General features: G+C 34.7%; 1 protein-coding gene across 4 annotated transcripts in view; it reads right to left on the bottom strand.

Moving 5' to 3' along the window:
* EFR3A (EFR3 homolog A) overlaps positions 1-27,152 on the bottom strand; it is a 103,244-nt gene that overhangs the window by 16,139 nt on the left and 59,953 nt on the right. For all 4 annotated transcript variants that reach the window (XM_053559047.1, XM_053559048.1, XM_053559050.1 and 1 more), the window contains 9 exons: positions 20,901-21,068; positions 17,996-18,110; positions 16,740-16,791; positions 14,764-14,936; positions 14,224-14,299; positions 8,637-8,798; positions 7,941-8,072; positions 6,717-6,784; positions 5,522-5,649 (listed from right to left, as the gene is read on the bottom strand). In XM_053559047.1, the coding sequence (XP_053415022.1) occupies positions 5,522-5,649; positions 6,717-6,784; positions 7,941-8,072; positions 8,637-8,798; positions 14,224-14,299; positions 14,764-14,936; positions 16,740-16,791; positions 17,996-18,110; positions 20,901-21,068 (1,074 nt within the window). The remainder of the gene's footprint in view (positions 1-5,521; positions 5,650-6,716; positions 6,785-7,940; positions 8,073-8,636; positions 8,799-14,223; positions 14,300-14,763; positions 14,937-16,739; positions 16,792-17,995; positions 18,111-20,900; positions 21,069-27,152) is intronic.

The raw sequence follows: 27,152 nt of genomic DNA, 5'->3' as shown, positions 1-27,152 counted from the left end.
CAGCACCTCATTTTCTTTTCTGAGCTCAAGTTTAACATTTCTGATTTCCAATTAATCAACTTTATTTGACATGTTCTAAATTCACTTCCAACATCTCTCTGATAAACCATATTCACCTCCACACTGCCCTGTTTATTTTTGAGAGTGCCAAGATTCAAAACTTTCATCTTTTCTTATCTAATTAGGATAGCTTTCAAACTGGTCTTACTAATGTTTCTCCCTTCTATAATGGCAGTAGTTGTTTCTAAAATAAATCATTTTCAGCCCTAATTATAATTTTTAAGTAAAAGCAGCCCACTGATTAACACAGAACTTCCCAAAGTTTTTCACATCATCACACATATAAAATTATAACCATGGATAGCACACAACGGTAAATGGAAGATGACACCCCCACTGCCCGCTTCGATCACCCCAGAACAGTACTCAGACACACCTGGAATGTTCCCCAAACAGTGGGGAAGCTCGAGTCTAGAATCTTAGCAGAACGTTACCTGGCCAATACGCCCATCTTTCTAATCCCATTTTGGGCCCACTGTGATTTTATTTTACTGACAAGGTAAAAAACGAAGAACTAAAACAAATCATTAACAAACTAGTTCCTTTCTTACTGACTTAACTACACTCTGCTCCCAGGGAGCCTTTCACAATAGCAATTAATGTTGTTCAGTCAATATTGCAATTTCTGTTTTCTTTTCAAGCAGAAAAGAACGTATGAAATATTGACTGTGTTCAGTCAATATTCCCATTTCTATCTTCTCTGTGGTAAGGAGGGGCTCTGTAAGTAGTCCCAGCCAATAAAATATGATCAATGCTCCACAGAAGAGCAGCTCCCTCAACTTGGATTTCAGAATATGGCTGATGTGAAATTACACAAAGTTAAGTCTCAGTAATTAATAAATCTTTACTCTTTTAAACCACTAAAAATCTAGGATTGTTTGGTACGATAGCATAACCTACCTAGGTCTTCTTAACCTTGACACTATGGACGTTTTGGGCTGGACAATTCTTGCGGGAAGTCAACCCAGGCATTGGTGAATGTGCAGCCGCATTCCTAGCTTCCTCGCAGAAGGAAGGCCTGCTTCCTAGGCCAGCAGACCTAGCCCATCTCCCACGGTCCCACCTGTGACAGCTAACAATGCCTCCAGAGCTCACAAATGTTTGCTGGGAGGAGAAAAATCACCCTCAGCTGAGATCCGCTGACTGAGTCCATCCTTAATGATGACAGATCTTTTTCTCCAGTTTTCCCATATGCACCATCATGTTAAGTAAACTTCTTAAAACACTGACCACGTAACTCTTCAAGCAATCCTCCCCCCACAGCTTGTCAATTAAAAAAGCATTCTGAGCTGTTTAATCAGATCTTACCAATAGTAACTTCAGCTGCTCCTTAGTTCATCTAGTACCCAAGTCAAAGATGCCTCTCTTCTAATCTCTGAGCATGCTGTTGGACATCTGCCCTCTGGAAATGCTTCATCACCTGTCTTTTACCATCCTCCCTGCTATAGAGATTCTTAATTTTTCAAGGCCTAGTTGAACATGACATGGCTTCCTTAAGGTATTAAACGTTATTTCAATTATTTCTATTTGTCTCTATTTCTTCTGAGCTGTAGAAATTTACTATCATTTGTGAATGAACTTGGCTCATATCACCCCTCAATCATTTACTGGCCTCCTACTATAAATCATGCAAACTGATGTCTTATTTCCCCAACCATGTGCAAAATTCAGTGACAGACCCTGGGTTTGCATCACCCAGACAGCAGTCTCTTAGGTTCTACTGCATGAAGCTGGCGGGACAGAACCAACACATCCTCAACTCACATGTTTTGCTAGTTTTCAGGTTGGAAATATTTTATATCCCGTGGCTACTGATGAGTTAACATAGATCCTGTATTTTTTCTGTTTTTCCTTCATGGTCATCTGCTTTGATAGAAACTACCAAACATAAAGATACCAACTGCGGATAAGGTAGGATGCGGTCCTCCCTGCTGACCTGCTGTTAGCATCTGAGCAGGTTAACTTTCAACGTCTTACTCAAACTCAAAAAGAGAAAAAAGTTACAGCCTGCTTCTCACAAGGAATCTTAGAAAAGAATTTATGGATTAAATTTGAAGGCCAGTGGCTTATTAAAAAAAAAAAAAAGAGTCAAATTCAAGCCTAAAATAAAAATAAAAAGGGAAAAGAAGTATGAGGACAGGAACAAGATTGACTGAAATCACTGGTAACAAAAAGAAAATACAGTGGGCAAAGAGATTTAAGAAAAATAATTAAAAATTTAAAGGGAAGACATTCTCAGAGCTCTTTCTTCTTCTGACCTCCAAAATCACCAGCTTAAAAGGGACTGCAAACAAAGTCCAGGTACAACTATAGTCAGACATCTTGTACATCTACACCAAAGTAAGGTTTCTAAAGTAGAGCTTCTGAAAGATAACGTCCCTCTTCCCATGGCCCCAATTTAGTGCTATTCCTTGTCTGTTTTCCTCTGGGGGTTGCACCATTCTGGTGGTTCAAGAGAACTGCCACATCCCCATCTCAGATGTCTTGGAGGCACCACCATCGGGGACCCTTGCTTCTCTTCCTCAAGTTGGGCTGGGATAGTTCCAGACAACTAATCCTGCCCTTTCAATTTTCCCATCCCTTGTACCTCTCTGCTTTTTATGTCTGCTATTCTTGATGGCAATCATCATTCTTTTTTTTCTTTTAATTTTTATTAAATCATAGCTGTACATTAATGCAATCATGGAGTACAATGTGCTGGTTTTATATACAATTTGAAATATTTTCATCAAACTGGTTAACAGAGCCTTCCTGGCATTTTCTAAATTATTGTGTTAAGACATTTATATTCTACATTTAGTAAATTTTGGATTAATAAATTGTGGTATATGTACACCATGGAATATTATGCAGTCTTAAAGAAAGATGGAGACTTTACCTCTTTCACGTTTACATGGATGGAGCTGGAACATATTCTTCTTAGCAAAGTATCTCAGGAATGGAAGAAAAAGTATCCAATGTACTCAGCCCTACTATGAAACCAATTTATAGATTTCTTTTCATTTTTAACTATGTCAAAGACCTGAATTTTAGAAGCAACACTTCTAAAAGAAGGTCAAAGTGGGGACCCTCCCTGTCTTGTTCATTACTGCCTCTGTTTGCACAGAAGCTGGCACACAGAAGGCATTCATTAAAAACTTCAATAACTTTCTAAGTTTACTGAAGCCACTGGTATCTCTGAATGATACAGATGTAACCCCTCCTCGTGGAGTAGCACTTAGCACATGGCCAGAAATACTTCACTCAAATTCTAGATTAGAGATAAAAATAAAATGCAATAATTAGCTAAAATTTCCTGACCACTTTTTATCTTGTTAGGCACCAGTCATCCAAGAAACCTTAGACAGATCATTGTTCTTTCTGTAGATCTATTTTATCATTGTGTGTTTCGATCATTCATTGTCTTCCCCATTAATTTTAATCCTGAGGATAGGGACTGCATCTTACCATTTTCTGCTCCCAGAAGTCATTAATAGTGCCTGATACATAGCAGGCACTCAGTGAAGATATATGAAATAAATGAAAAAATTCGATCAAGATCATTTCAGATGCCTGAACAATCTTTGAGCCCCTCAAAAACAGCAAAATCTAGTAATTTATTAGGCATCTAATTGGAGAGGCAGTTAATTCTGGTTGTCATTTTATTGTTTTATCACTTTTTAGCCTCACTATCCCCATCTATGAACAAAGATAACACTACCTTCCTCACCAAACTATCATAAGGATGAAGCAAGAAAACAAACATCATGTGCTCATCATGACGCCCGGCACGCAGCGCACAGAAAGTGGAGACACTATTGTTGTGATGATGACGGTACTGCACGGTACACAACAAACTAAAGGTATTTTGCTTTTTTGATAATTGTTCTTAAATCCCTGTAATTTTAAAGACAAATATCTGATTCTTATATAGCAAAAGGAAATTTAATAACCAACTGATTGAACAGTGATTAAAATATCACACTATTTCTTCTGACCACTTCTGCATTAGGGCAGGAAACACATGCCACAGACTGGTTCTAAACCATAATCGTCTTTATAAATCAGAACAATCTTTTTCTAATTAGAGATTTCTAAGCAGGTATATAATTAGGCACATACTAAAATATTCAGGACTCTTTCAATCATTGATAGGGGCATTAGAGAGAGAATGCATCTTTTTTAGGGGGTGAGAGGAATTAAAAAGAGTACCAGAGCTTTGATCCAAAAATTGTTAAAAGCCAACAGGGTAAAAGGAAATACCAAAAGGGTAAAATAAACTATGGCTATAAGGAAGATAAGAGAAAATAATAACTACACTTGCAGCTAGTAACACATTCAGGCTACTGGCTCCATTTTGAGAAGGGCACATTATATTAAGCTATTTTTCTAGAGGACAGGCAAGGGAAAGGGCAGTCCAAACTTAGAGCTGTATTTACCTTTGCACTTGTGCCTGGGTTTATGAGGTTTTTTGCCAGAAGGAAAGAGAGCTAAATTCAAATTATAAAGGTTAAATATTTTAAATTACAAAGTTCTATCAATGTTTTAGTCTTAGCAGTTTTATTTCCTCAAGGAGTTCCAGAGGAATGGACTCTTTGATAGTATAAAAGTAAAAAGAAAATGCAAAAGCGTTCATTAACGTCCCAGACTATTATGAATAAGTGTACATGTATTTGATCCACATTATTAAAAATACAGCTATTACAAAGACTGTACTACTTTCAGTGACTAATCCAGAAAACTAAGTGAAATCAAATGGTTCTCGTGTACAACAGAGTATCCCCAAAGAAAGAACGAGTTCTCCTGCCAAATTTAATATATATACAACCATTAAATGAAAGCAAGTGTAAGTACACAAGTGAGTATAAGAAATTCTTTGATTTTAGTTTTTAAGGTAAAAATTGAATGTGTTACCAGGCAGTTTTACCTTCAAAGACAACAGATTTTAAGCAATAAAAAAAAAAAAGGAGGAAATATACAGCTCACAGACGAAAAAGTATCCCTAACTGAAAAGGTTTGCTGGTTTCTTTATACAGTGACCAGTTGGTACTGTTCCAAATAACAAAAGTTGCCTAATTTAGTAAGCTTGGTCATTACATGTCACTTAACAACTTTTAGCAACTTCCAAAACAAGTCAAATACAATACTGTTCAACGAGGAAAGATGTCAGATTGCTTCTTTGTTCAAAGTGTATTAAGTAAAATGACACATTAATGTAATAATATATTAAGTATAATAACAACAATAAATATTCAAGGACTTGATTTGCTTAAGGTAAAATCTATTATGTCTTCAGAAATTTACCAAAGGTTTTCAAGAGGAAAATTTAAAAACAGAAGTATAATGCTTTTAAACCTTTGACAAAGCCTGGCCCTATTAACTATACACACCAGAACTAATTTCCATTGGTAATTGTGTAATGAAAATATTACTAAAATATAAGCAATCACCAGAGTCAGGGTTCTAAGTACCCTCCTCTTACCTGTCACTTGTGGTACGTATGGTACTGACAATCTCTCAACACTATATCCACTTCCACCTAGTGACTCGGCAATCTTGTTGGTCAGAAAATACAAATTCTTTTCATGCTTCTCTAAAGATTTTGGAAGCCTGTCAAATTGATCAAAATAACAACCATTCAGTATTACTTAAATTACAAATAAGCTAATATGCAAAATGTTTTAAAGTAAAAGCCTCAACATTCTAAATATAAACACAAATTAAACTATAGTTAATAACAGAAAAATCAGTATATTATAAACACAAATTAAACTGTAGTTAATAACAGAAAAATCAGTATATTTTAGGTGATTAATTTGAGCTCTTAAAAACACAAGGTATTACATCTCACATTCTGCTGTGATTCTCCTCCCAGGTATGTTCCAATAGTAAATTCAGCCTTAAATTACTCTCTTGATATTTGCACAATAAATGATGAAAAGCACTAAATTTAGGTTTTTAGGCTAATTAAAAATCCACTGAGAGAAAAAAGAAAAATGCAGGTCATGGATTGTTAATGAAAACCACAATAGCCAGCTCTTTACTTGTCCTGACAAAAAAGGTTGACATTTTCTTAAATTGATGCTTTTAATATAAACTGCTTTGTGATTCTAACAGTTTGAATGAAATATTATTCATATATATTTTTTCTTTGAAAAATAACAAAGAAAGCAGGGTATAACATCGATTTTTTCTTAATACACGTTTGTCCTTCAATTTTATAAGTATTATTATGTTTTACTGAAAATCTTCCAACAGAATATTGTTTTCTCTTAAAGGAGTTCATTTATATCTGAGAACATAAAAAGTGCTGTATTTAAGAGACATATCCTATATTTAAAAAAAATAAATATTTTTGTCTTCTTAATTTTCTTTTTAAGATTTAATACTCCATGTATATATTAGTCAGCATTTGTAATGTGTGAGAACTTCTATAGTAAGGGAAAAAGTTAAAGGAATTAAATGACAAAAATATAAAACAATGATTAGTATAAAGCATCAGAAAATTATTACAACAACAGTTTGCTCCTTATAGTCATCATTGATTGCTTTCACAAGTTAGTGTCCCTTCCTTAACATGGAAAGAATTAACATACATGCGCTTCCCCATGATCGCATTAATGTACACAGCCATGATTTAATAAAAAAAATTAAAATTAAAAAAAAATAAAACATACATGCACTTATCTCTGAAAATGTGCTCCGGTAGAAAATAAGGGGCTTCCATAGTTCGAATTTCAATAACCTGAAAAATATCCAAAAACAAAAGAAAACAAAAATCAAAACCTCACCTCTCAGGACCTTCCTATGAAAATTTGGAAAAGTAAAAAAAAAGAAAACTCTTTAAACATTTATAATAAATACTATTACTTTATTTTTTAATTTAAGCTTACAGCCTAAATGCATTGTTTTACATTATTTTTAAAAGTTAACAGGTAAGTTATAAAAAATAAATTAAAAAATGATGATACATTATATTTGATTAAACCTATGAAGAAATAAGAATATACATTTTCTTAAATGTATATTTAACAATCCCTCCATAACCATCATTAAAAAATGATGATACATTATATTTGATTAAACCTATGAAGAAATAAGAATATACATTTTCTTAAATGTATATTTAACAATCCCTCCATATATTTAACCATCCTCCATCTTCCATGCTACCTTTTGCAGCCTGTGCACAAGGTCTTTTGTGAGCTAACTGTAAGCAACCCATGGAATTGTGAGCAATTTCAAGGGGGTATGCTGATTTTATAATATGTATGTCTTTAATGGTGGGCATCAAATAGTCAAATGTTTCTTAATGGATGAGTTTCTGTCTTAGATTGCACTAAAAACCCACATTTTAGTTAAGGACTAAAAGATATGTTTCTAATAGCTTTAAAAGTAGATTTTTCTGCCAGGTAAGTTAGGGACTCTGAAATGTTTATTAAATCATACAAGTAACTATTTAAGAGCTATTGCTGGAAAAAGCTAATTAGAGTTGCAAGAACAGAACAAAAACTGCATAATTTAAGAAAATTTAGATACTAACCTTTATAATGGCTCAGAGGAAAAACATTACAGGCTTAATCACATAAAGTACAGGGTGACCATAACGTTCATGTGTGCAATTTCAACTGCACACTATTTTAAATTGCACACAAACTTTATGGCCACCCTGTATTCTAGAAGAAAACCATATATTCTATTTAACCATTACATTAAAAAATGCTAATAAAATGACAAACATCTAAGAAAATGTAACATAAAAACACTAGGCATAATTTTAATTGTAGTTTCAATTCAGTAGCTATGTATTTTTATAGAATTATTAATTGTAATCATTGCTAGAAGAACATTAGTCATTTTTCTATAAAATTCAAGTTTAATAACTTTTCTAAACACATTACCTTGCTAACATGCTGGCAAAATGCAGGAACAGCTATCATCTGACTTACAAAGTTGAGGTATGCTGCAACCAGCGCCATGATTCCACAACGGTGGAACATCGGCAAATTGTCCTCATTGATAATCGCACTGTCCTATAATGTGAAAAAAACATACCCAATGGATATGATTACATGGGAAAACAACAGGCAGTCTGCAATGCTAACAAAAATGTCACCTCAAAATAAGTTATTTTGTAAAGGAATTCTGAAAGAAGAATAATGCCAATTTTATAAGGGAGTTAAATCTTTCAACTTAAATGTCTCTTCCTTAGGAAAGTGTTTCCTGTTCACATACATACATACGTATTTTGCCATCGGCAATATGTGTATTACATAACATACAACTCAAACAACCATATATGCATAATTACTATTTAATGACTATCTTTCCCACTAGACTGGAATTTTTAATACAGAGACTGTGTGTGTCTTTTTCCTCACAGTATCCCCATGACCTTGTAGGGCAGTTAGCACACAGTTAATGCTAATTCAGCACACAACAGAAAGAATAAATGAACATGACCATAGCCTCTCAGATTTACAACTAGACACCTTCCTTCCATTTATAATTCAGGTCCTTGGATAACGGTAGCAGCACTTTAATACCATGTCTGCTTCATATGAAATATTTCTTCGTGAAAGGTTATGAAAGCACACCTGTAAAGCAATGGCCAATCGAATGAGATCAATAACCACTTCTTCATTGGCCAGTTCAATAGTTATAAGAGCAAGGGAAGTATAAAGTAGCTCATAGTTTTTCTGAACATTGTCTTCCTCTTTACAGCCCAAATATATGTGCCGATATAGCTGTTGCCCATTCTAAAAAAAAAAAAAAAATCAAATGATCAAATTTCAATTATTTATATCCACAAATATGCTAATGTAAATATACAAACTAAATGAGAGTAACAGTTACAGTTTAACCAATGAAAGTGTTTTGAGTAATAATTTGAAAATACAAAAGCAAATTATGGATTGACCTGTGAATAAAATAGAAAAGATGACAGAATTCTAGGAGATATTTTTGCAAAAAAAGTTTGGTAATGATAAAGAGTATTCTGCTGAAGGGCAATGTACTCAGGCTTTCTTATCTTGGGAATGATCCTTGCTCTGCAGGTTAGGAGCTGTTCAGAAAAGGCTTTTATATTTTGGCATAAAATCTGTAAATGCTGCTCTAAAGCTTACACTGATACAGGATTTAGGGGAGAGGTTACAGAAACTTGCCAGGTACCGCACACAAGTTCCCCCTAAATCAGACTGACGTAAGTACATTAACGAAGGACAGTAAGCCTTTCCTACCTGAAGCATTCCTGGGTATAGAAGCAAGGGACAAGTGACAGCTAACAGAAATAAGAGGGTGTTTTCCATTTTCCTTTTACCATGGAGTCACCAACTCAACTTTGTGTATTAAGTCTCAACCCTGTCAGCTGCAATCACTGGACAATGGACCACCATGCTCTTTGACCTTCCCACTCCTCACTACTGTACACCTTCCCACAGTATGGTTTAATTGGTCAGAGGTGAAGCCCAAGCATCAGTGTTTTAAGTACAAGGCTCCCGATGGATTGTAAGGTGCAGCCAGGGTTCAGTGTAATAAGGGGCCCACTCATTCTCATGTCAAGGCTTTAGCGCAGTTAATGTAGCCTTATTTTTCAGCAGTTCTTCTGATGGATCACTTTCGGAGAAGAAACTGTGCAAGAACAGCACAGACTCTTCTGAAGCCAGCCTGTCTGTTATAAGCATGCTTTCTCTTTGTTCTTTGACACATATTAAGGCCTCATTGCAGTGGGGAGGCCACTGGCTCTCCAGCTGTGACAGTAACTGACTGGTCAAGTCTATTTAAATCTGTGGCACAAGGTTCGTTCACAAGCCTTTTTGGGCTACAGATATAAAGCTACACTCTCCTATCATATTCTTTTATTTCTGAAGCTGTTATTTTTGTTTCCTCTTTTCCAAACTCAGAGTTTCTCTTTCAAATGGCTTCTATACTTAGGTGGGAAAGAATGTTCTGATATAGTGGGAAATTCTAAGAATTCTCCAAATTCTAAGAATACTCTTGAATACTACAGTTCTAAACATCACTTAACATTGTACATATGGTAGTGTTTATAGACATAGGTGTTTCGGCTTCAGGTTACTTAATTCAAGTTTATTTTTAAAAATTACCTACCACATACCTAGTATATTACACAAAATTAAAATTCTGTTACATACGTACTATAACAATGTAGTATCAATAGGTACAGTGACTCGATGAATTTGTTTGAATCTTAAAAGTGAATAACCTATTATTGAGCCATTCTTCTCTTACAGTAAATGCCTTGAGAAAAGGGAATTATTTGATACAAGTACAAAAATGTTTATAGAAGCACTGTTCATAACACCCCACAACTGGAAATAACTCAAATATCTGCCAGCAAAAGAAAGGATAATCTGTGGTATATTCATAACATGGAATACTATTAAAGCTATACATAAATGAATTTTACCAAAATAGAGCTGAGTGGAAAAAACCCAAACATAAACCCTTTCACAAGAAAATACAAAAACCGGTAAAACTAAACAATATTATTTAAGGATGAATAGATGTATATTTATGTTGCAAAACTGTCATGAAAGGAAAGAAGTCCATTTCCATTAGTCAGAGTAGCGAGGGACTACAGGGGAGAGAGCGGAGTTACGGATAAGACAGGGCACATGGGACAACTCTGGTTACACTACTGTTCATTTCAAAATAATTAAAATAATAATGCCTATGTATGGTATATTTTATAATAAAAGTACTTTTTTCTACACAATTCCTTGATTTGATAAAACATTAACTAGAGCTCCTTTACATGGTGACAAACTATATAATGAGTTTCTGGGGGCAGCTGTTTTCTACAGAAGTATAAGCTTTATGAGGAAACTATGGTGAAGAGACACTTCCAATCTAAACTATAAGGTCTTTCAGCCCTGGGAATATTTCCAAATAGACTCAAAATCTAAGGTAACGTTACCTACAACATTCACATGAAGTGATGTTATGCTGGGTAGTGATCTGAAACACAGTTGCCTGAGTACACAATGCTGGCATAGAAAATGTACTATTCACGCTACACTGAAAGATTCTCTTGACTAAAGGGCAGTCTGCTGTCCTATAAGTATAGAATCTTATTTCTTTTCTTTAAATCCTTGTAGGAATTTCTGTATGGTGCTGATTAAGTCTGCATACTAAAACCAAACAACATTTTATTTTATTATTTATTTATTTATTTATTTTTTGTAGAGACAGAGTTTTACTTTATCGCCCTCAGTAGAGTGCCATGGCGTTACAGCTCACAGCAACCTCCAACTCCTGGGCTTAGGCTATTCTCTTGCCTCAGCCTCCTGAGTAGCTGGGACTACAGGCACCCGCCACAATGCCCGGCTATTTTTTTGTGGCAATTTGATCAGGGCCGGGTTTGAACCTGCCGCCCTCGGTATATGGGGCCGGCGCCCTACTCACTGAGCCACAGGCGCCGCTCACCAAACAACATTTTAATTGTAAAACAGATTGAAAGTAATGAGAAATGGTATCAAATTAAAAAAAAAATTGATAAAGAAAAAAATATAAACATATTGTTTCTAAAGAAAAAGATCCTAACAGAATGTTTACACTAAAGGTAGCAAATGCTCAGCCAGGAAATTAATTTATTAATTTATTTATTTCAGGTTAATTTGGGGGTACAAGAATTTGGTTACACTGTTTATTAGGTAAAGTCCCTGTTGTAGCTGTTCTTGCTCCCACGAGCTGTGCCATATACCCCCAAATTGTGCCCATTAATTGGCATTACATCAAGGGGTCGGGGAGGAAAGTTATTTTAAATTATAAAACAAAGCAACAACTAATTCAGATAACATTTTAAGGGTTCAAAATGTAATGTGGAATAATAATTATATCTTGCAGTTAAACCATGGCTTTTCAAATTGGTTGGCTAGCAAAAATTAACCACAGAGAAACATTATTTCCATCATTATTGTAACAGGCAACGAACTCCAGTCTTAATATTCAGAATTGATATTTGACATCACTGTATAAAGTCAAAAATAGTCATCAATTAAGTTTTCAAAATTCGTATTAGTCATAATTAAAAATTACTCAGTATAGAATTAACCTAAGTGTCCATTAATGAGAATGAATTTTTAAAATGTGGTATATACACAACGGAATACCATTCAGCCTCTAAAAAGAAGGAAATCTTGTCATTTATAACAAAATGCATGAGCCTGGAGGACACTATGCTAAGTGAAATAAATCAGGCACAGAAAGACAAATACTGCATAATCTCCCTTATATAGAGACTCTAAAAGCTGAGCTCAAAAGTAGAGAGTTAATTGGTGGTTTATGGGATAGAGGTGGGGATGAGGAATAGGAAGATGCTGATCAAAAGGTATAAAATTTCAAACAGAAAAAATAATTCTGAGATCCACTGTATATAGGGTAACTACAGTCAATAATAATGTACTGTATATTTCAAAATAACTAAATTTCAGTAATCTGTAATTAGTAAAATTGCAAACTAAGTTTCATCATACAAAATGGTAGGTAAGTAAAGTGATAATACATTAATAAGCTTGATTTAAACATTTCACATTGCATTCATGGATCAAAACATCCTACTGTACCCTAGAAATGTCTACAACTATAATTTTTCAATTAAAAATGTTAATTTGAAAATTTTATAGTTCCTCAGTTATGTGGAACTTCTTTCATAAACTGAGTGATATAAAGAAACATTCAAAAAACAGAGGGGGATTGGTGTGCTCTCACTTAAGAGGCACAATGTAAGGGTATATGGCACACCTCTTGGGTACCGGACACAACTACAAGAGGGACTCCACCTAACAAATGAAACATTGTAAACTAGTTGTTTGTACCCTCATATTAACCTGCAATTAAAAGGAGAAAAAAGAAGAGTTGAGAAGAGCTAATGTCTCTTCCCTATTAACCAGTTTTTTGATATACAGTTTAGTCAAACTTAAGAATTATTTAATTCAAAAAATTACATTTAGAAACAGTGATAATTTATAAAGTATTTTTCAAATAAAGTTTTTGAACTGTGAAGTTAACTTGAAACACAGCAATTAATAATAACTAGACACATGAAAGCTATAACCCAACTACAACTTAACAATAGGGGGAAGTGGGAAAGGGGGGGGTGGGTAGAGGGAGGGGAATCGGTGGGATCACACCTGTGGTGCATATTACAGGGGTATTTGCGAAACTTGGTAAATGTAGAATATAAATGTTTTGGCACAGTAACTGAGATAACGCCGGAAAGGCTATGTTAACCACTGGGATAAAAATGTGTCAAATGGTTTATGAAGTGAGTGTATGATGCCCCATAATCATATCATTGTATACACTTATGATTTAATAAAAAAATTAAAAAAAAAAAATAATAATAACTAGAGGGATAGCAACATTAGAGACTGACAGAGTAAAAGCATGGTCTAGTAAAGAGGTGAAAAAGAGCACAGATTATAAGTTTCTGTACCTATCTTCCTACAGGGAGCTATGATTCCTGTTTCCTGACCTCTAAAAACAGGGCTTCCTTAGCCACCAACATTGTGTGGTTGTAAAGGCAGTTGGCATGTGTTTCGTGGTTTTTCTATCTCTGAATGTTGAGCTTAGTGTCTGGCAAAATATTAGATGCCCAAGATTTGGATGAATAATAACTGCACAGGAAGTTCACTCAATATGCTAAATAACCATAGATATCCTTAATTTTCTAAATACAGCCACCTATAGAATTTAAGTCATCATCATGGAGATCCAGCTAGATACCATTTATTAAGGGCAGAGAGCTTTATATCTCAAACAGTGCAGATAACAATGACTACATAGTAAACACTCATTCTAGTTACTTATTCAAGGGTGATAGCTATTTTCAAAAACTTAAAGCTATCTATAAAAAAGCCACTAAAAATAGAATAAATACGTTGTGTTTGGGCAGGAAAAGAGTATAAGGGAAGAATTGTAAGGAGGCATTTTATTCAGAAGAAGAAATCTAGAACTATAAATCCAGTGTTTAAACCCAGGCTGCTGACATCATCAGGAATGTTATGGTAATGTGGGGGAGGCGGAGGATGGTGGCTTGAGGTCTTTGGACTTCAAAATTCTATGCCTTCATTGCCGGGTCCTAGTCCAATAACAACCCACCTAACAAGTCAGATGGCTATAACTTATATCATGCATTTACTTTTTAGAAGATGACCTTACCTTTTTCATGAAACTTGTGTCTTGTCTGCAAATTTTTTCTCTTTTTATCTTTAGGTCAGCTACATCTGGTATTATTCTAGAGACAATCAATATATCAGTTTTTACAAATAGCACATTTAGTTACATCATGTCTTAACATGGAAAATTATATTTATGGTTAGGAATTTGAACTATTTAACATTCAATTCAATGAACACCTCAAATAAGTCTGCATGCAATGATACCACTGGATTACCAAGTTTAATTAAAGGGAATTGCAGACAGTAATTTCAACTCCTAATGCCATTCCTAAATTTAAAGAAAAAAATAAAATAAAGTCCATGTAACTAATAATACTAGATGAAATCTCTGAAGAGTATATTAAATGACCTGCAAACATTTGCTTTCTTAAAATATATAAATAATTGAACGGTCTCAATACTAATTAAATAAAACTCTGGATTGATAAAACTTGAAAACACTAGATTTAAAAAAATCACAGTACTTAAGCACACTGTTATAAGTTTAAAAACATTCACACTAGTTGGAAAGGCATGCTACCTGATCCCGCGGAGCTTTGCCCTGTTGTCATGGCGATCCATGAGGTTATGCATTACTTCCAAGACCAGCTGTCTCAGTTCAGAGTCTTCCATGAGAGACGGTGATAGCAAAGGATCCAGAAAAGACCCTGGCAGGGCAGTAACAATCGTCTTTGCTTTGTATCCAGAGGTTACCTAATTACCAGGAGGGAAACAACAAACCAACCTTTGTCATGAGTCCTTCTTTGGCAAAATTCTCAAATTATTTTTTAAGAAACATAAACTTAAGGAAACAAAGTATGGACAGAAGCTGGAAGGAAAGACATAAAGGAAATAAGTGGGTGATGAAGGATTTTACTGAATTTACAAAACCTTCATTCACAGGGAAAATAAAAGAATAGCACACATTTGCCATGTGCTAGTCAACATTCTAAGCACTTCCCAGATATTTACTTTGTTCCCATCTCCCTGTGAGGTAGGCATTAGGATACCCCCATTTCATAAGAGAAAAGTGAAGCTCAGACAGGTTAAGAACACAAGGGATAAGCAGTTAGTAAAAAATAAATACAATGAAGTTAGGTGGCAAATAGTAGTAAGACCAGCAAATTTTTAATTTAAATCTGTAATTATTTTTCTACTTTAAGCAGTTGCTTAATAGGAATACATTTTCATTTTGGAAAGTTGTTCTTTGTGACTTGATTTGAAATTTATGATGCATCAGTATTTTCCAAATTAAAAATTGTAAGAGAATATAGTTAGATATTATTAAAGTTTTTAAGTATAGCATATAGGTATTCACTGACTTTACTATGCAGTATAATCAGGACGAGAGCCAAACTAATTTATTAAAGGAATTTAAATAAAGGCTCAGGACCAAATAAAATTTCAAGTTGGAAATGTCAACATATTTTCAGGATTATAAGCATATATGGAACATTTAACATTTATATTTGAGCTCTTATAGGATAAAAGTGATTTATAAGTCTGTGGGGAAATTGGTAGGATAAGTGTCTACCCATCTAAGAAATTAAAAATATATTCGTGCCTTAACTATATATAAACTTCCAATTAAAGTTCTACATGTAAAAAGTCAAATTTTTAAAAACTGATATAAGAAAATATAAACAAATGAGTTTATATTATCCGAGTAGATTGAAAAAGCACAAAACATACAGGAAAGGAATGATGGATCTAGCTACATGAGAATTTAAAATTTCTGTATGACAAGCACTATAACAGAATTAAAAATAAAACCACAGGTATTTCTGTACTTATTCTAGGTATCATGGAAAATAAACATTTCCAGAGGGACTTTACCTAACAAATGCAATCAGTGTAACCTGGTTCTCTGTACCCTCAATGAATCCCCAACAATTCAAAAAAAACTTAAAAAAAAATGTTCCAGAATAAATTTGAAGAATATTGATTTGAAAAGGATACGCATTCCCAACAACTAGCCCTGACTTTGTTCTTGGTATTGTGCTAACAGTAGTTGATTCAAAGAGAAACACAATTACTATCAATTGAAGGCCCTCCCATTTTGGCTATGCTTTTCCTTTTAAGATATTGATAGCCACTCCAAATTTAAAATGACAAATTTTCATTTTTATGGATTCTTCTCCCAACGAGAACCCATTATTTGATCAATATGTAAAATAAATAGTATAACATGCTGAAAGAACTTTGGATTTCAAATCCACATTCTATTCTTCAGCTCAGTGGCCTGGTGAACATCCTCTACTTTCACTCAAAGTCTCTGAGCTCAGGTATCTTCACCTATAAAATAGCAATAGTCTCTGCTTTCTGTATGTTTCATCATTATGAAGATCAACATGCTAGGAAAAGTAAAGAATAGTAAAAAATATAGAATAAAAAAAGAGCATAATAAAAAAACATAAATAGTATCTTACTAAATAAGAAAAAGAAGCAAATAATGTGAAGCCGATCCTTTAAGTTTTTCAATAATTTAATTAAATATGTTCACCTTAAATGCCTTACCATAAGTAAAGATCTCAGCAACATTATCTGAATCCTCCGGGTTCCCAAATCCCTAAATTATATAAAACGTGGGTATTATTATACATTATACTAACAAACATTTTGGTTTTGTTTTTCTTTTTAGAACAAAGTCTCACTCTGTTGCCCAGACTAGAGTGCAAAAGCATAATTACGGCATCACAGCTCACTATAATCTTGAATTCCTAGGCTCAGGCTTAAGCAATCCTCCTGTCTCGGCCTGACAAGCAGCTGAAACTACAGGTGCCTATCAGCATGCCTGGCTAATTTTTAAAATTTTTTGTAGAGATAGGGTCTATGTAAGTTACCTAGGCTGGTCTCAAACTCCTGGTCTCAAGTGATTCTCCTGCCTGGGACTCCCAAAGTGTTGGGATTCCAGGTGTGAGCCACCACAGCCAGTAATTAACACTTATATTACTAAATAGATCTTTTTTAATATAATAGTTTAAGTCATGGCTCACTTTATATGTTAAAGTAAATTTCTTATGAATTAAAATAGCTATATGTAAAAAAATGTCCAATTCAAACAAAACTGAATCAACTTATTGGCTCTCAAAGTAAACAGATGCACTAAACAATACAAATAAAAAGACTATAAATTGGAAAAAATTCTTACTACAAACATAGGTGATGAATGTACTATCTCTTTAGCACATATCAATAAACAGGAACAGATAATTTTAATAAGTACTAACAAAGGAAAAAAATGTTATTTAATAATTAGCCAAAAACTATAAATCAAGTATGATACTATCATTTTTTTATTAAATTAACAAACCTAAACATTCACGAAAAGTTCTAGCATGTTATAAAATCAAGTCAAATGTATGAGAAAAGGAACCACAGTACATGATCTTCAAAATCACTTCCAGTTTTAGAATTCTAGGAATAAGCCAACATTCATGATACAGTCACATTAATTTATAAAATTTATACAGGGAACTTCAAGCTTTACCCTAAATGTGGATGAATATGTGTAAAATCCAAGCTAAATAAACCTTCCACCTGGTCAATATAAGAGATAGAATATTTGAGAACTTATGACAGTCTGAAAAATTATTCCAAATACATACAAGTGTTGATTAAATTGCTTAGCAATCTAGTATCGAAAATACTAACTACTTTCCACAGGACTTTTATTACTAATGATTATAAAAAAACAAAACTAACATTTTCTAGATTGGTTTAAGATAAAATTTAACCCAGATTAAGTTCAAATTTACACTTTAAGAACATACCCTAGTTGACTGATATCCAAAGTATGGGTAGATGTTCCAAAAACAGGTACTTTCCCCATAATGAACATCATGATTTCTGATCTTTGATAATCTGGCAGGTTACTTCCAAAAAATCCTATAAAAAATATTAGATAAATTTTGCAAATTGAAAAAGTTTATTTTTTTCCATATAATACAAACATTTTTAACTAAAGTTTCTAGTATATGTGACTTACAATCTCTAAGCTACATGTAACACTAAAGATAATTTCACTTATCCAAATTCATTCAGTTATGTTTCAATATAAGGCATATATAATGGACTAATAGTTATATAAAACAGTGAATATCTGAAAGTCTTTTGCACATAATTAACAGAAAAACCAGCATTGATTTGAATTGACTGGAGTTTTTAAAAAGGATAATAAATTTTCAACAGTATTTCTGATCAAACTGTTGTTCATACAATGTGAACCTAAATTCATGCTCAGGTAGGGAAGTCGGTAATTAGGTGGTACTTTGATAAAGAAGTCAATAATTCAGTCATACTCTAGCTTGCTACCTTGGTTACTACCTAGGATTGCCCAAATATTTTATTATGTTGTTATAATGAGCCAGTGAGTTTAACCTAGAGTTCATTCAACACACATAATTAAACTGTTGTACAAAACAAATAACTTATTTACTCATCATTTTTATCATAAGTTTTGAGGCTACTTTAAATTTATCTGCTATAGTTTTTGATAGTTTACATCCTAGTCATAAACTATTTATAACCTTTATCATTTATTCTTTTTCACTTAAACTTTCTCATTTCTTTGAAAGATCAGAACTGATATCAAATCACGGCTGTTTTTGTTCACTTCTTAAAATTCAATGTAATCATTACAGAAACTTTCTGCATTTTTAGTATTTCTTTACGAATAAATAGGTTCTTCAATTTAACTCTTCAGGTTCTATTATTAAAGTAAATAATTCTCTACAAATTCAAACTGTTCCATTCAGCATTCTGATTGGACCTAGAGGTAAAAATCATTTCCCACCATCACACAGTTTAGCAACCAAAAATCTAATGACCTTAACATTACTCTACCTGCATGAAGCACATCATTCTAGTTAACACTTACAGAGCATCTATTTATGGAGTAAGAAACTATTCTGTATTTGGATCCTCATAATAACCTTATGAGTCTAGGTACTATTATGTGCCTCAGTCTCCTCTTGTGAAAATGAGAACAAGAGAGTAGTTAAGATGCTTTCAAACAATTACACTGCTAACATTAAGGTCTGAGCTAAGGGTTATATTCTTCCAAAGCCTGAGCTTTGGAGTCCTAAGACTATAATTTACTCTATATTACTCTATACTTATTCCATATTACTTTATACTTTCTCTATATAAGCTACCTTTAGCTTTCCAAGTACTCAATTAGGTATGTTCCGGATCACTGTATAAAACTGAACATTGACTTTCTGTTCCAAACATGTCAGAAGTTACATGAAGTAACATGCACTTCTGGTTTACCACAGCACCTAACACAAGACTAACCACCTGTAGTGTGGCTGTAAGTTTAAAGGCTAACAAGCACCATAATACTTCCCTGCATTTAGCAAGACCTGTATCATTAATTTATGATCATCTCTCATACTTTTCAAAAATGTGAAATAGTTTAGTCTACACCAGTGGTTCCCAAACTTTGCTGCATATTAGAATGAGGCAGGGAGCTTTGAAAATGCTGAAGCATGTGTTCAGTACCAAAGCAATTAAGTGATTATACTGTAGTGGGAGTCCAGGCATAAGATTTTTTTAAGATCCTGAGGTAATTGCAATGTGCAGTGAGGTTTCAAAACCAGCCAAAGCTCTTTATTTTTGTCTTCCAAGAATATGGTCAAGTGAGTCTGCCATATCTGATGTTAATTAGATATAAGATTATTGATGATCTGAAAATAATAATAGTAAAAAAGAAATGCAGCTCATTTATGTGTTATAATTGCTTTGATTTTTTTTTTTTTCAAGCTTAAAACTGGGTAGGAGTCTCCAAGATGATCAATTCTTCAAAGGCAACTCATTCTCTATACCAATCGTTTATATTTGAACTACTGAAGAAATGCTAATGAGAAAAAGAACACAGCAGGGAGCTATGTTCTTGATTATTTTAAAAGAAAGAGGGACTTGGCCAACAACTTCATAACATAACATGCAAAAGCTACAATTTCCCTGTTCCATGGCCTGTCAACAGGAATATCCACTTGATCTGTAACTATCAGAATACTGAGAAATTTAGAAGGAAAACATTAAGACTCTTACTCGTGGTACCACACTGCATTTCTTCCTCCAAATTTAATATCAGGTGTACCCAGATCAAGTAGAATGATTTTGATGTATTTCTTCTTTTTCTATTGTCTATAAGATTTGGCATGATCTGTTCTTTGAAATTATCTTTTACTTTTATTTATTAATATTGGTTGTCTATTTTTTGTTACTTAAAAAAAAAATAAGAAGTTAACTGATGACTCTATACTGAATCTCAGAGTCAAAACATTCTATAACAGACATACTCTTATTTGACAATGTGAATGTTACTTTCTTTGCATTATTATTATTATTATCGCTTAACATTTCAATGTGGCAATTGTCTGATTCCTTTTCTAGATGTATTTATGTTCGTTCGTTCTTCAGGAGGTTTCTGTTTCTAGTCCTTATCTTAAACATTGTTATTATTATTAAATTTCAAGTCTTTTTAATTTTGTGAAGGCAAAAAAAATGGAAACCTAATTAACACATGTACATGTAAAAATAAAAAAATAAAGTAAGGCTCTTTCAGAAATCCAAGCAATCACTGATCTTTGGAAAGAGTCTAGGACCTTACGTGAGAGCTTTTTAAACAACTGTTTTATACAACCATTTTGGAAAGTGAAATGTACTCACCTATTGTTTGGATGATAGCATTCTGCACAATCTTCTCGTCACTGTCTTTGGAACTTGTGCTTAAGTTGGCACTGCCTCCAGATCCACCCTGTAAATCATTTGCTTCAAATTCAACACTGAGGCGCAGATGCTTCAAAAGGGTATTGAAAACTTCCAGCACTGTGGGGCCTGTAAAGGATCATTTATGTGAGCAGACACACTTTGCTAGTATTGTGTACAAAATCAATTCTCTTACTTCTCAACAAAAATGTTCTGGTTGTTTTCCATACTGTCAACAATCCATAATAACTTATGAACTAACTCATTTTTAAAAATAAATGAGAAATATTTAAATAAGAAAGTGTTCTCATGCCAACAAACATTAGGGAGTATCTGTGAGCAACTCACTGTTTGAATCTCCAACTCAACCCTCACAAAATGTGTGTATATATGTCAAAAGTAATCACAAACCTTTTACCTATTTAATCTCATCTGTTCAAAGCAATTGTGTTCTGAGACAAAATTTAACTTGACTGTTGGGTAAGGATCCCTGAAATTCTGATGGTAGCACGGAAGACTTATTTTGCATATTTTGAGATTGAAAAAAGAAGAATTTGCCTCAATTATGAGGCACAAACTACCCAATTTATCAGATCTGGGTTAACTAAATTTCCTCTCTCCTTTTCCTTCTGTAAATTCTCTGCACATTTCTATCACTGCTTCTACCACACTACATTTTAATCAGCAGGTTTCATTTCTGCCTTTCACTCCTGATTACAAGCTGTCCAGGACAGGTAGCCATCTTTAAACTTTTTCTTGAATGAACACAAGCCAGCACGTAGTACGTAACACACAGCAGACATTAATAAGCTTGAGGCTTCAATGTAACAGGTTTCATTTAATATGTCAAATTAAATAACTTGTCAATTAAATGATCTGCTTTCTTCTCTTTGAGATAAGTTGTTGATACAATGCTTCTCATCTCATCTCAGATCAAATAAAGTTACAAGCAAGTTTCCAAGTTCAGCTTTGTAATCTGAACAGCACTGTTTGTGTGAAATGTTGTCTTACAAAAGGATTGGCCTGTCTCTGCTGGCTACTTAATCACAAGCATCCTCATTATGTTGTCCACCTGGTAGCAGTGGACATGTGGCTGTAATCAAATGACAAGTCTCGTGAAGTTGTAGTGCAGGGGTGTCCAACCTTTTGGATTCTCTGGGCCATATTAGAAGAAGAAAAGTTGTCTTGAGTTACACATTAAGTACACAAACTAACAAAAGCTAATGAGCAAAAAAAAGATCTGTGCATAATTTTTGTGCTATCTGACACCACAGATAAGCAAAAATGTCCCTGCATAATAATCTGAATTATGCAGCAGCCCTCTCAGAGAGTCTTTTAAAATCACTGAGTAGTTGGCAAGTTTGCGATCACTAGTAAAGAAAATGTAAATGTACACATCTAAGTAATAAAACATCTTTGGGTTTTTAAAATATTATAGAAGTAAAAGAAGAGTGGGCAACATAAAACTAGTGAGATATTTGACATTGTATTTGAGAAACTAATGCATCAATATCTAGTTTGATGGAAGTAGTTGCAATTCTCAGTGAGTTCTCAAGGTGCTCATCAGACGTTTTGGTTTCAACTTTACTCTTAATGTGCTTCATTCTTGAAAATAGTTGCTCACAAATGTAGGTGCTGCCAAAGAGCAATGATGTGAATAAGGCGTGAATGTAAAGTGAAGGATATTTGTTTCTGGGAAGAGAGGTCTTATAAAAGTCCACCTCAGAGACATAATCTAATCTTTTTTACGTTACATGTCAGATTGTAGCTCTATGTATTCCATGTGAAAGCTGGCAAGTAATATTATCTATGATGACTAAAAATGAAGTCAGAAATATACCAAAGTATTGATTATTTTCCTGGAAATTTTAAAATCTGTTTTCACATTCTTCTATCAAATAGAAAGGCAAGGTTACATATTTTTCGCTGTCCCCAGGACAGTGTTTAGTCAACATGTGAAAATGCATGCAACTGCCTTAATTGGAGCTTGCCATCATTTCAGTTTCATTTGAAACATTGTATTATTGATAATTTGGTTTTTGCCTTGAGCACGCATGTTTAGCTCATTTAAATGAGTGGTTAAATGCACTAAAAATGCTAAATCAGTTTTCATCATCAAGTTCTGGCACAAATTTGGGGTTTGATACCATAAATGACTTGATTACATGTTGCAAATCAAATCTTTTCAACATCTGGCCTCAACACCTAGACATCTTACTTCTGAAAAGTACATGACGTTGCCATAGTCAGTATCAATTCTTTTAAGGAATTCCTGGAATTGGCAATGATTCAATCCCTTAGCTCTTACGAAATTCATAGTCTCTAATAAAAATGGGAAGTTTAGCTGTATTTGTAGCCTCAGTGCTGTCATTCTTGGAAAGGTATAAAACATCTGCGTGATGTTATCCATTTTTAAAGCTTCTGTGCAATGATACTACATCAAACATGTATTTGGGCTGCATCATCTATTAATCTGACAAGTTCCTCTCTTTAACCTACCATTACTGGGGAACCATTAGTAACCATATCATATATGTTGACAGTGGACAAAGAAAATTGCTTTAACATATTTTTTTACTGCTTCACATGGATCTCTTGATTTACTTGTATCTTTTAATGGCACGAAAGAAGCCATTTCTTTAGTGATATTATATTCTTATCAATACTTCTAATAAAAATGGCAAGTTTAGCTGTATTTGTAGCCTCGTGCTGTCAATCTTGACAAGGCATAAAATTTTAAGTTGGTGACTTTACAAACTTCTTTTGGTAGATTTCCCAATGCATTCAATTTGCCTGGCTATAATCTGGTGAGACAAACTGATTTTAGAAATAGCCCCCTTTCCCTCAGGGCAAATAATATTTCCCATGCTTTCCACATCTTGCGTAACAAACCTACCATCAGTATATAGTTTTGATTTTCTTTCCTATTAAACATGCTATCACATAACTAGATTTTACAACAGAATCCATCTGAGTTTTAACTTTGTTTTTTAATTTGGGGATAATAGGAGGGTTCATACCATTAGGTTACATTATTTGCATTTGTAAGATCCATAGTCTGAATTGTAGCCGAGTCCTTCACCCAGGGAGTATATGCCATATACCCGTACATTATACTCGACAGGTGGGAATTTAGAGAGCCTCACTGCCGCACCCCCGGCATCAAGCCGTGGCGGGATGGCTCTGTCCGCGTTGTAAAAACTGTGGTAAGGCGGTGCGTGCTCCTCGGAGCGTTGCCCCCAGTCTCCCTGGCTTGCGACAGCAGCGCATAAGTTGCCTAGCATGCCTTTTAGTGAACGTAAAAACTCACGAGGTACGGCATAAAAGCCTAAGAAACTTTTACCCTGAAACCTGTCTGTTCAGTTGAATGACTGATTATTGCCTGATTGTTTTGAGAAACTAAAAATAAACACAGTGACTTACTGATCCACAATTAAACACAGCAAGTATGGCTGTGCCGGACTCAGTGGCTCCAAGAGAGCCTGTACAACAGCACATCCCCACCATAAATGTCAGTGAATTGAAATAGTACATCGAGAGAATGCAGGCACGGCAAACAGGATGTTCCAACATGACACCTCCTGCAGTAAAACTTTACTTAGAAAAACATCTGACTTCACTAATTAGTAAAACTTTACTTAGAAAAATGTCTTACTTCACTAATTTTCATATGTAACACAAATCAATAGAGTAGTTTAATGTTTAATAAACAATTAACTATGAATCAGAATATAGTTACTAATTAGAGTAAAAATATATAGAAGTAGTCAAACATTATACATAAAAGAATATGTTCAGCTGTTTTTAAAAGAGATCATAAGAAACTGAGACCAATTAAAGAACTAAGAGAAGTTACAAGCCTTAACATTCCAAGATAAGGGGAAGCAACCAGGTGTTACTAATGAAACCACTTCTTTAGAACAAAAACCTTGAAAATATACAGTGCATCAAAAGAATGTAAATACCATAAACAAGATGTTTCCAACCTGATATCCACCCACCCTTTCCCCCTATCTCTAACCTTGTCTTTCCTAACCTCACTTTCAATATAGTTTAGTTTTCATACAATATCCTTTTATTTCTCATGTTTCCTTCACACTTTAATCACTTATATGATTCATAATACACCTCTAATCATAACAACTATATATAATCATGAAAATAAAACTATGAAAGAAAGTAGTGTTGTATGTTAAAAAACACATTCAACTTTAAATAAAGGAAGCTGAAAAGTAACTACTACTTATCAGCTACCTCACAGCTGCCATTTGTTCCCCCTTGCGGGCAAAACACTGTGTAAGATAGATGGTTGAATGCCTACGTTTGTAAGACAAGATAAGAACTTGTGACCACCTGCAAGTCATAAAAATGTCTTTTGTGATTTGTAATGCTTTGTCAAAAATGTATAAAAGACACTCTTAAAATTCAGTAAAGTTGCAGCTACTTTCATCATCACCTGTGGTGTCTAGTAGTCTGTCAAACCATCCTGCGTCGACCTTCCAATCAACCTGTAACGTTCGCCCTGAAAAGCCCTCGGACTGAGACTCATTCGACCGGCTGCCGCGACAGCTGGCGCCCTCGAACAGGGACCTGAAGGACAGGTGATCTTTCTTTTTCTTTCTTTCTCTCTTTTCAGATTGAAGGCGACTCTCACCAGGGAGCTGCAGTCCCGCCGGTAAAGGCTGACCGGTTAAGTGTGAGTAATCAACAGGTACCATGAGGCACGCATTGATCAAAGAGGAACGTATATTCAGTGTCATGTTACAGCATTTGTTAGTTAAAAATGGGTTCAATGTGTCCCTCAAACGGTTGGAGGAGCTTATACATTTTCTTATTAAGCAAGGTGCGGAGGAGCCGTACCAAGACTTTATTTCAAGGCTGGAAGAAGCCATTAACAGAATGCTCCCCCCGTCTGAGGGCACATCACTGTTGCTCAAACAGTTAGAAACATGCATGGATGCCTCACCAGCTATAGCCCAGGGTATGGCTTATGCTGCAGCAATGCAAGGGCAGAAATTTAGCTCATATGTGAAAAACTCCTTCAATAAAGGAGACAAGGGGCCAACAGCTCCTACCAACACTTGCTACAATTGTGGCAAGCCAGGACGCATGCAGAAGGACTGTAAACAGTCCCATGCCAATAAGCCGAGGGGGGACCCACCCGGCTTATGCCCTCGCTGTAAGAAGGGCAGACATTGGAAAAATAAGTGTAAATCAAAATTTCATAAGGATAGAACCCCCTTGAATGACAAGGGAGACACTGATCCTGAGGATCAGGACGTACGGAGATCAAAAAACTAGTAAAAGGGGCATTCTCCCAGCCCAGGCCCCAAGGGAGAGCAGGCTGTAGCTTGTAAAACACAGCCCTTATCTACTTTGAATCCTCAAGCCCCTGAATTTACTATTCATGACCTTTCACGGGGCGCTCCTGGAAGTGCAGGTTTAAATTTAGCAAGTGAAAAGAATGTCTTATTATCCAAATGGGATGGTGTTACTTTAATCCCCACTGCAGTAAAAGGGCAGCTTTTGCTGGGGACAGTTGGAATTATAATTGGAAGAAGTTCAAATTATACTAAAAACTTTGAAGTTATTCCAGGAGTAGTTGACTCAGATTCAGAAAAGACAACGCAGAAGAAGACGCCAGCGGCTGCTGCAAGATCTCACCCGCCGCTTGGAGAAAATGAAAGTACACTCGCCGATAGCAAACAAAACCACCGGCACCCGGCACATTTCCACTGACTCCAAGACGGCTGAAAAGACCCAGCGGGGAAGGAAGCTGAGGGCCCCCCTGCCCTTCGTGGGGTGGGCCTGCCTCCCAAGTGTTACAGCCCCCAGACAGCAGCACTGACGAAATCCCAAGGGTAAAGTTTAAAACCTTTATTATTGGCTCTTTGCCACTAGTAATTTGTATAAATAAGAAAAATATTTTTACAAACTGAATCTTTGTCAACGGATAAAATTCTTGTCTTTTAAACCTTGTAATTATCAGTTTGGCTGAGTGAATAAGTAACTTCATGGTAAACTGAAATCCTGTTTAGTGGAAAGTGAGTTTTTGAGAGTAAGAGAAATTAAACAGAAAGGAGAATGGCATTGTATAAAGAAAGAATCTTGTGTGATAAATTTTGTCCTGAAACAGAATAGTTATGTAAGAAAGTAAAAGGCAGAACAAAAGTTCAAGAAAGTTTAGAATGTTTGTAGATGGTCTGTGCAAGT

The sequence above is a fragment of the Nycticebus coucang genome, chromosome 13 (assembly GCF_027406575.1).
Source record: "Nycticebus coucang isolate mNycCou1 chromosome 13, mNycCou1.pri, whole genome shotgun sequence".
Taxonomy (NCBI): Eukaryota; Metazoa; Chordata; class Mammalia; order Primates; family Lorisidae; genus Nycticebus; species Nycticebus coucang.
This window is presented reverse-complemented; position numbering and strand designations above follow the sequence as displayed.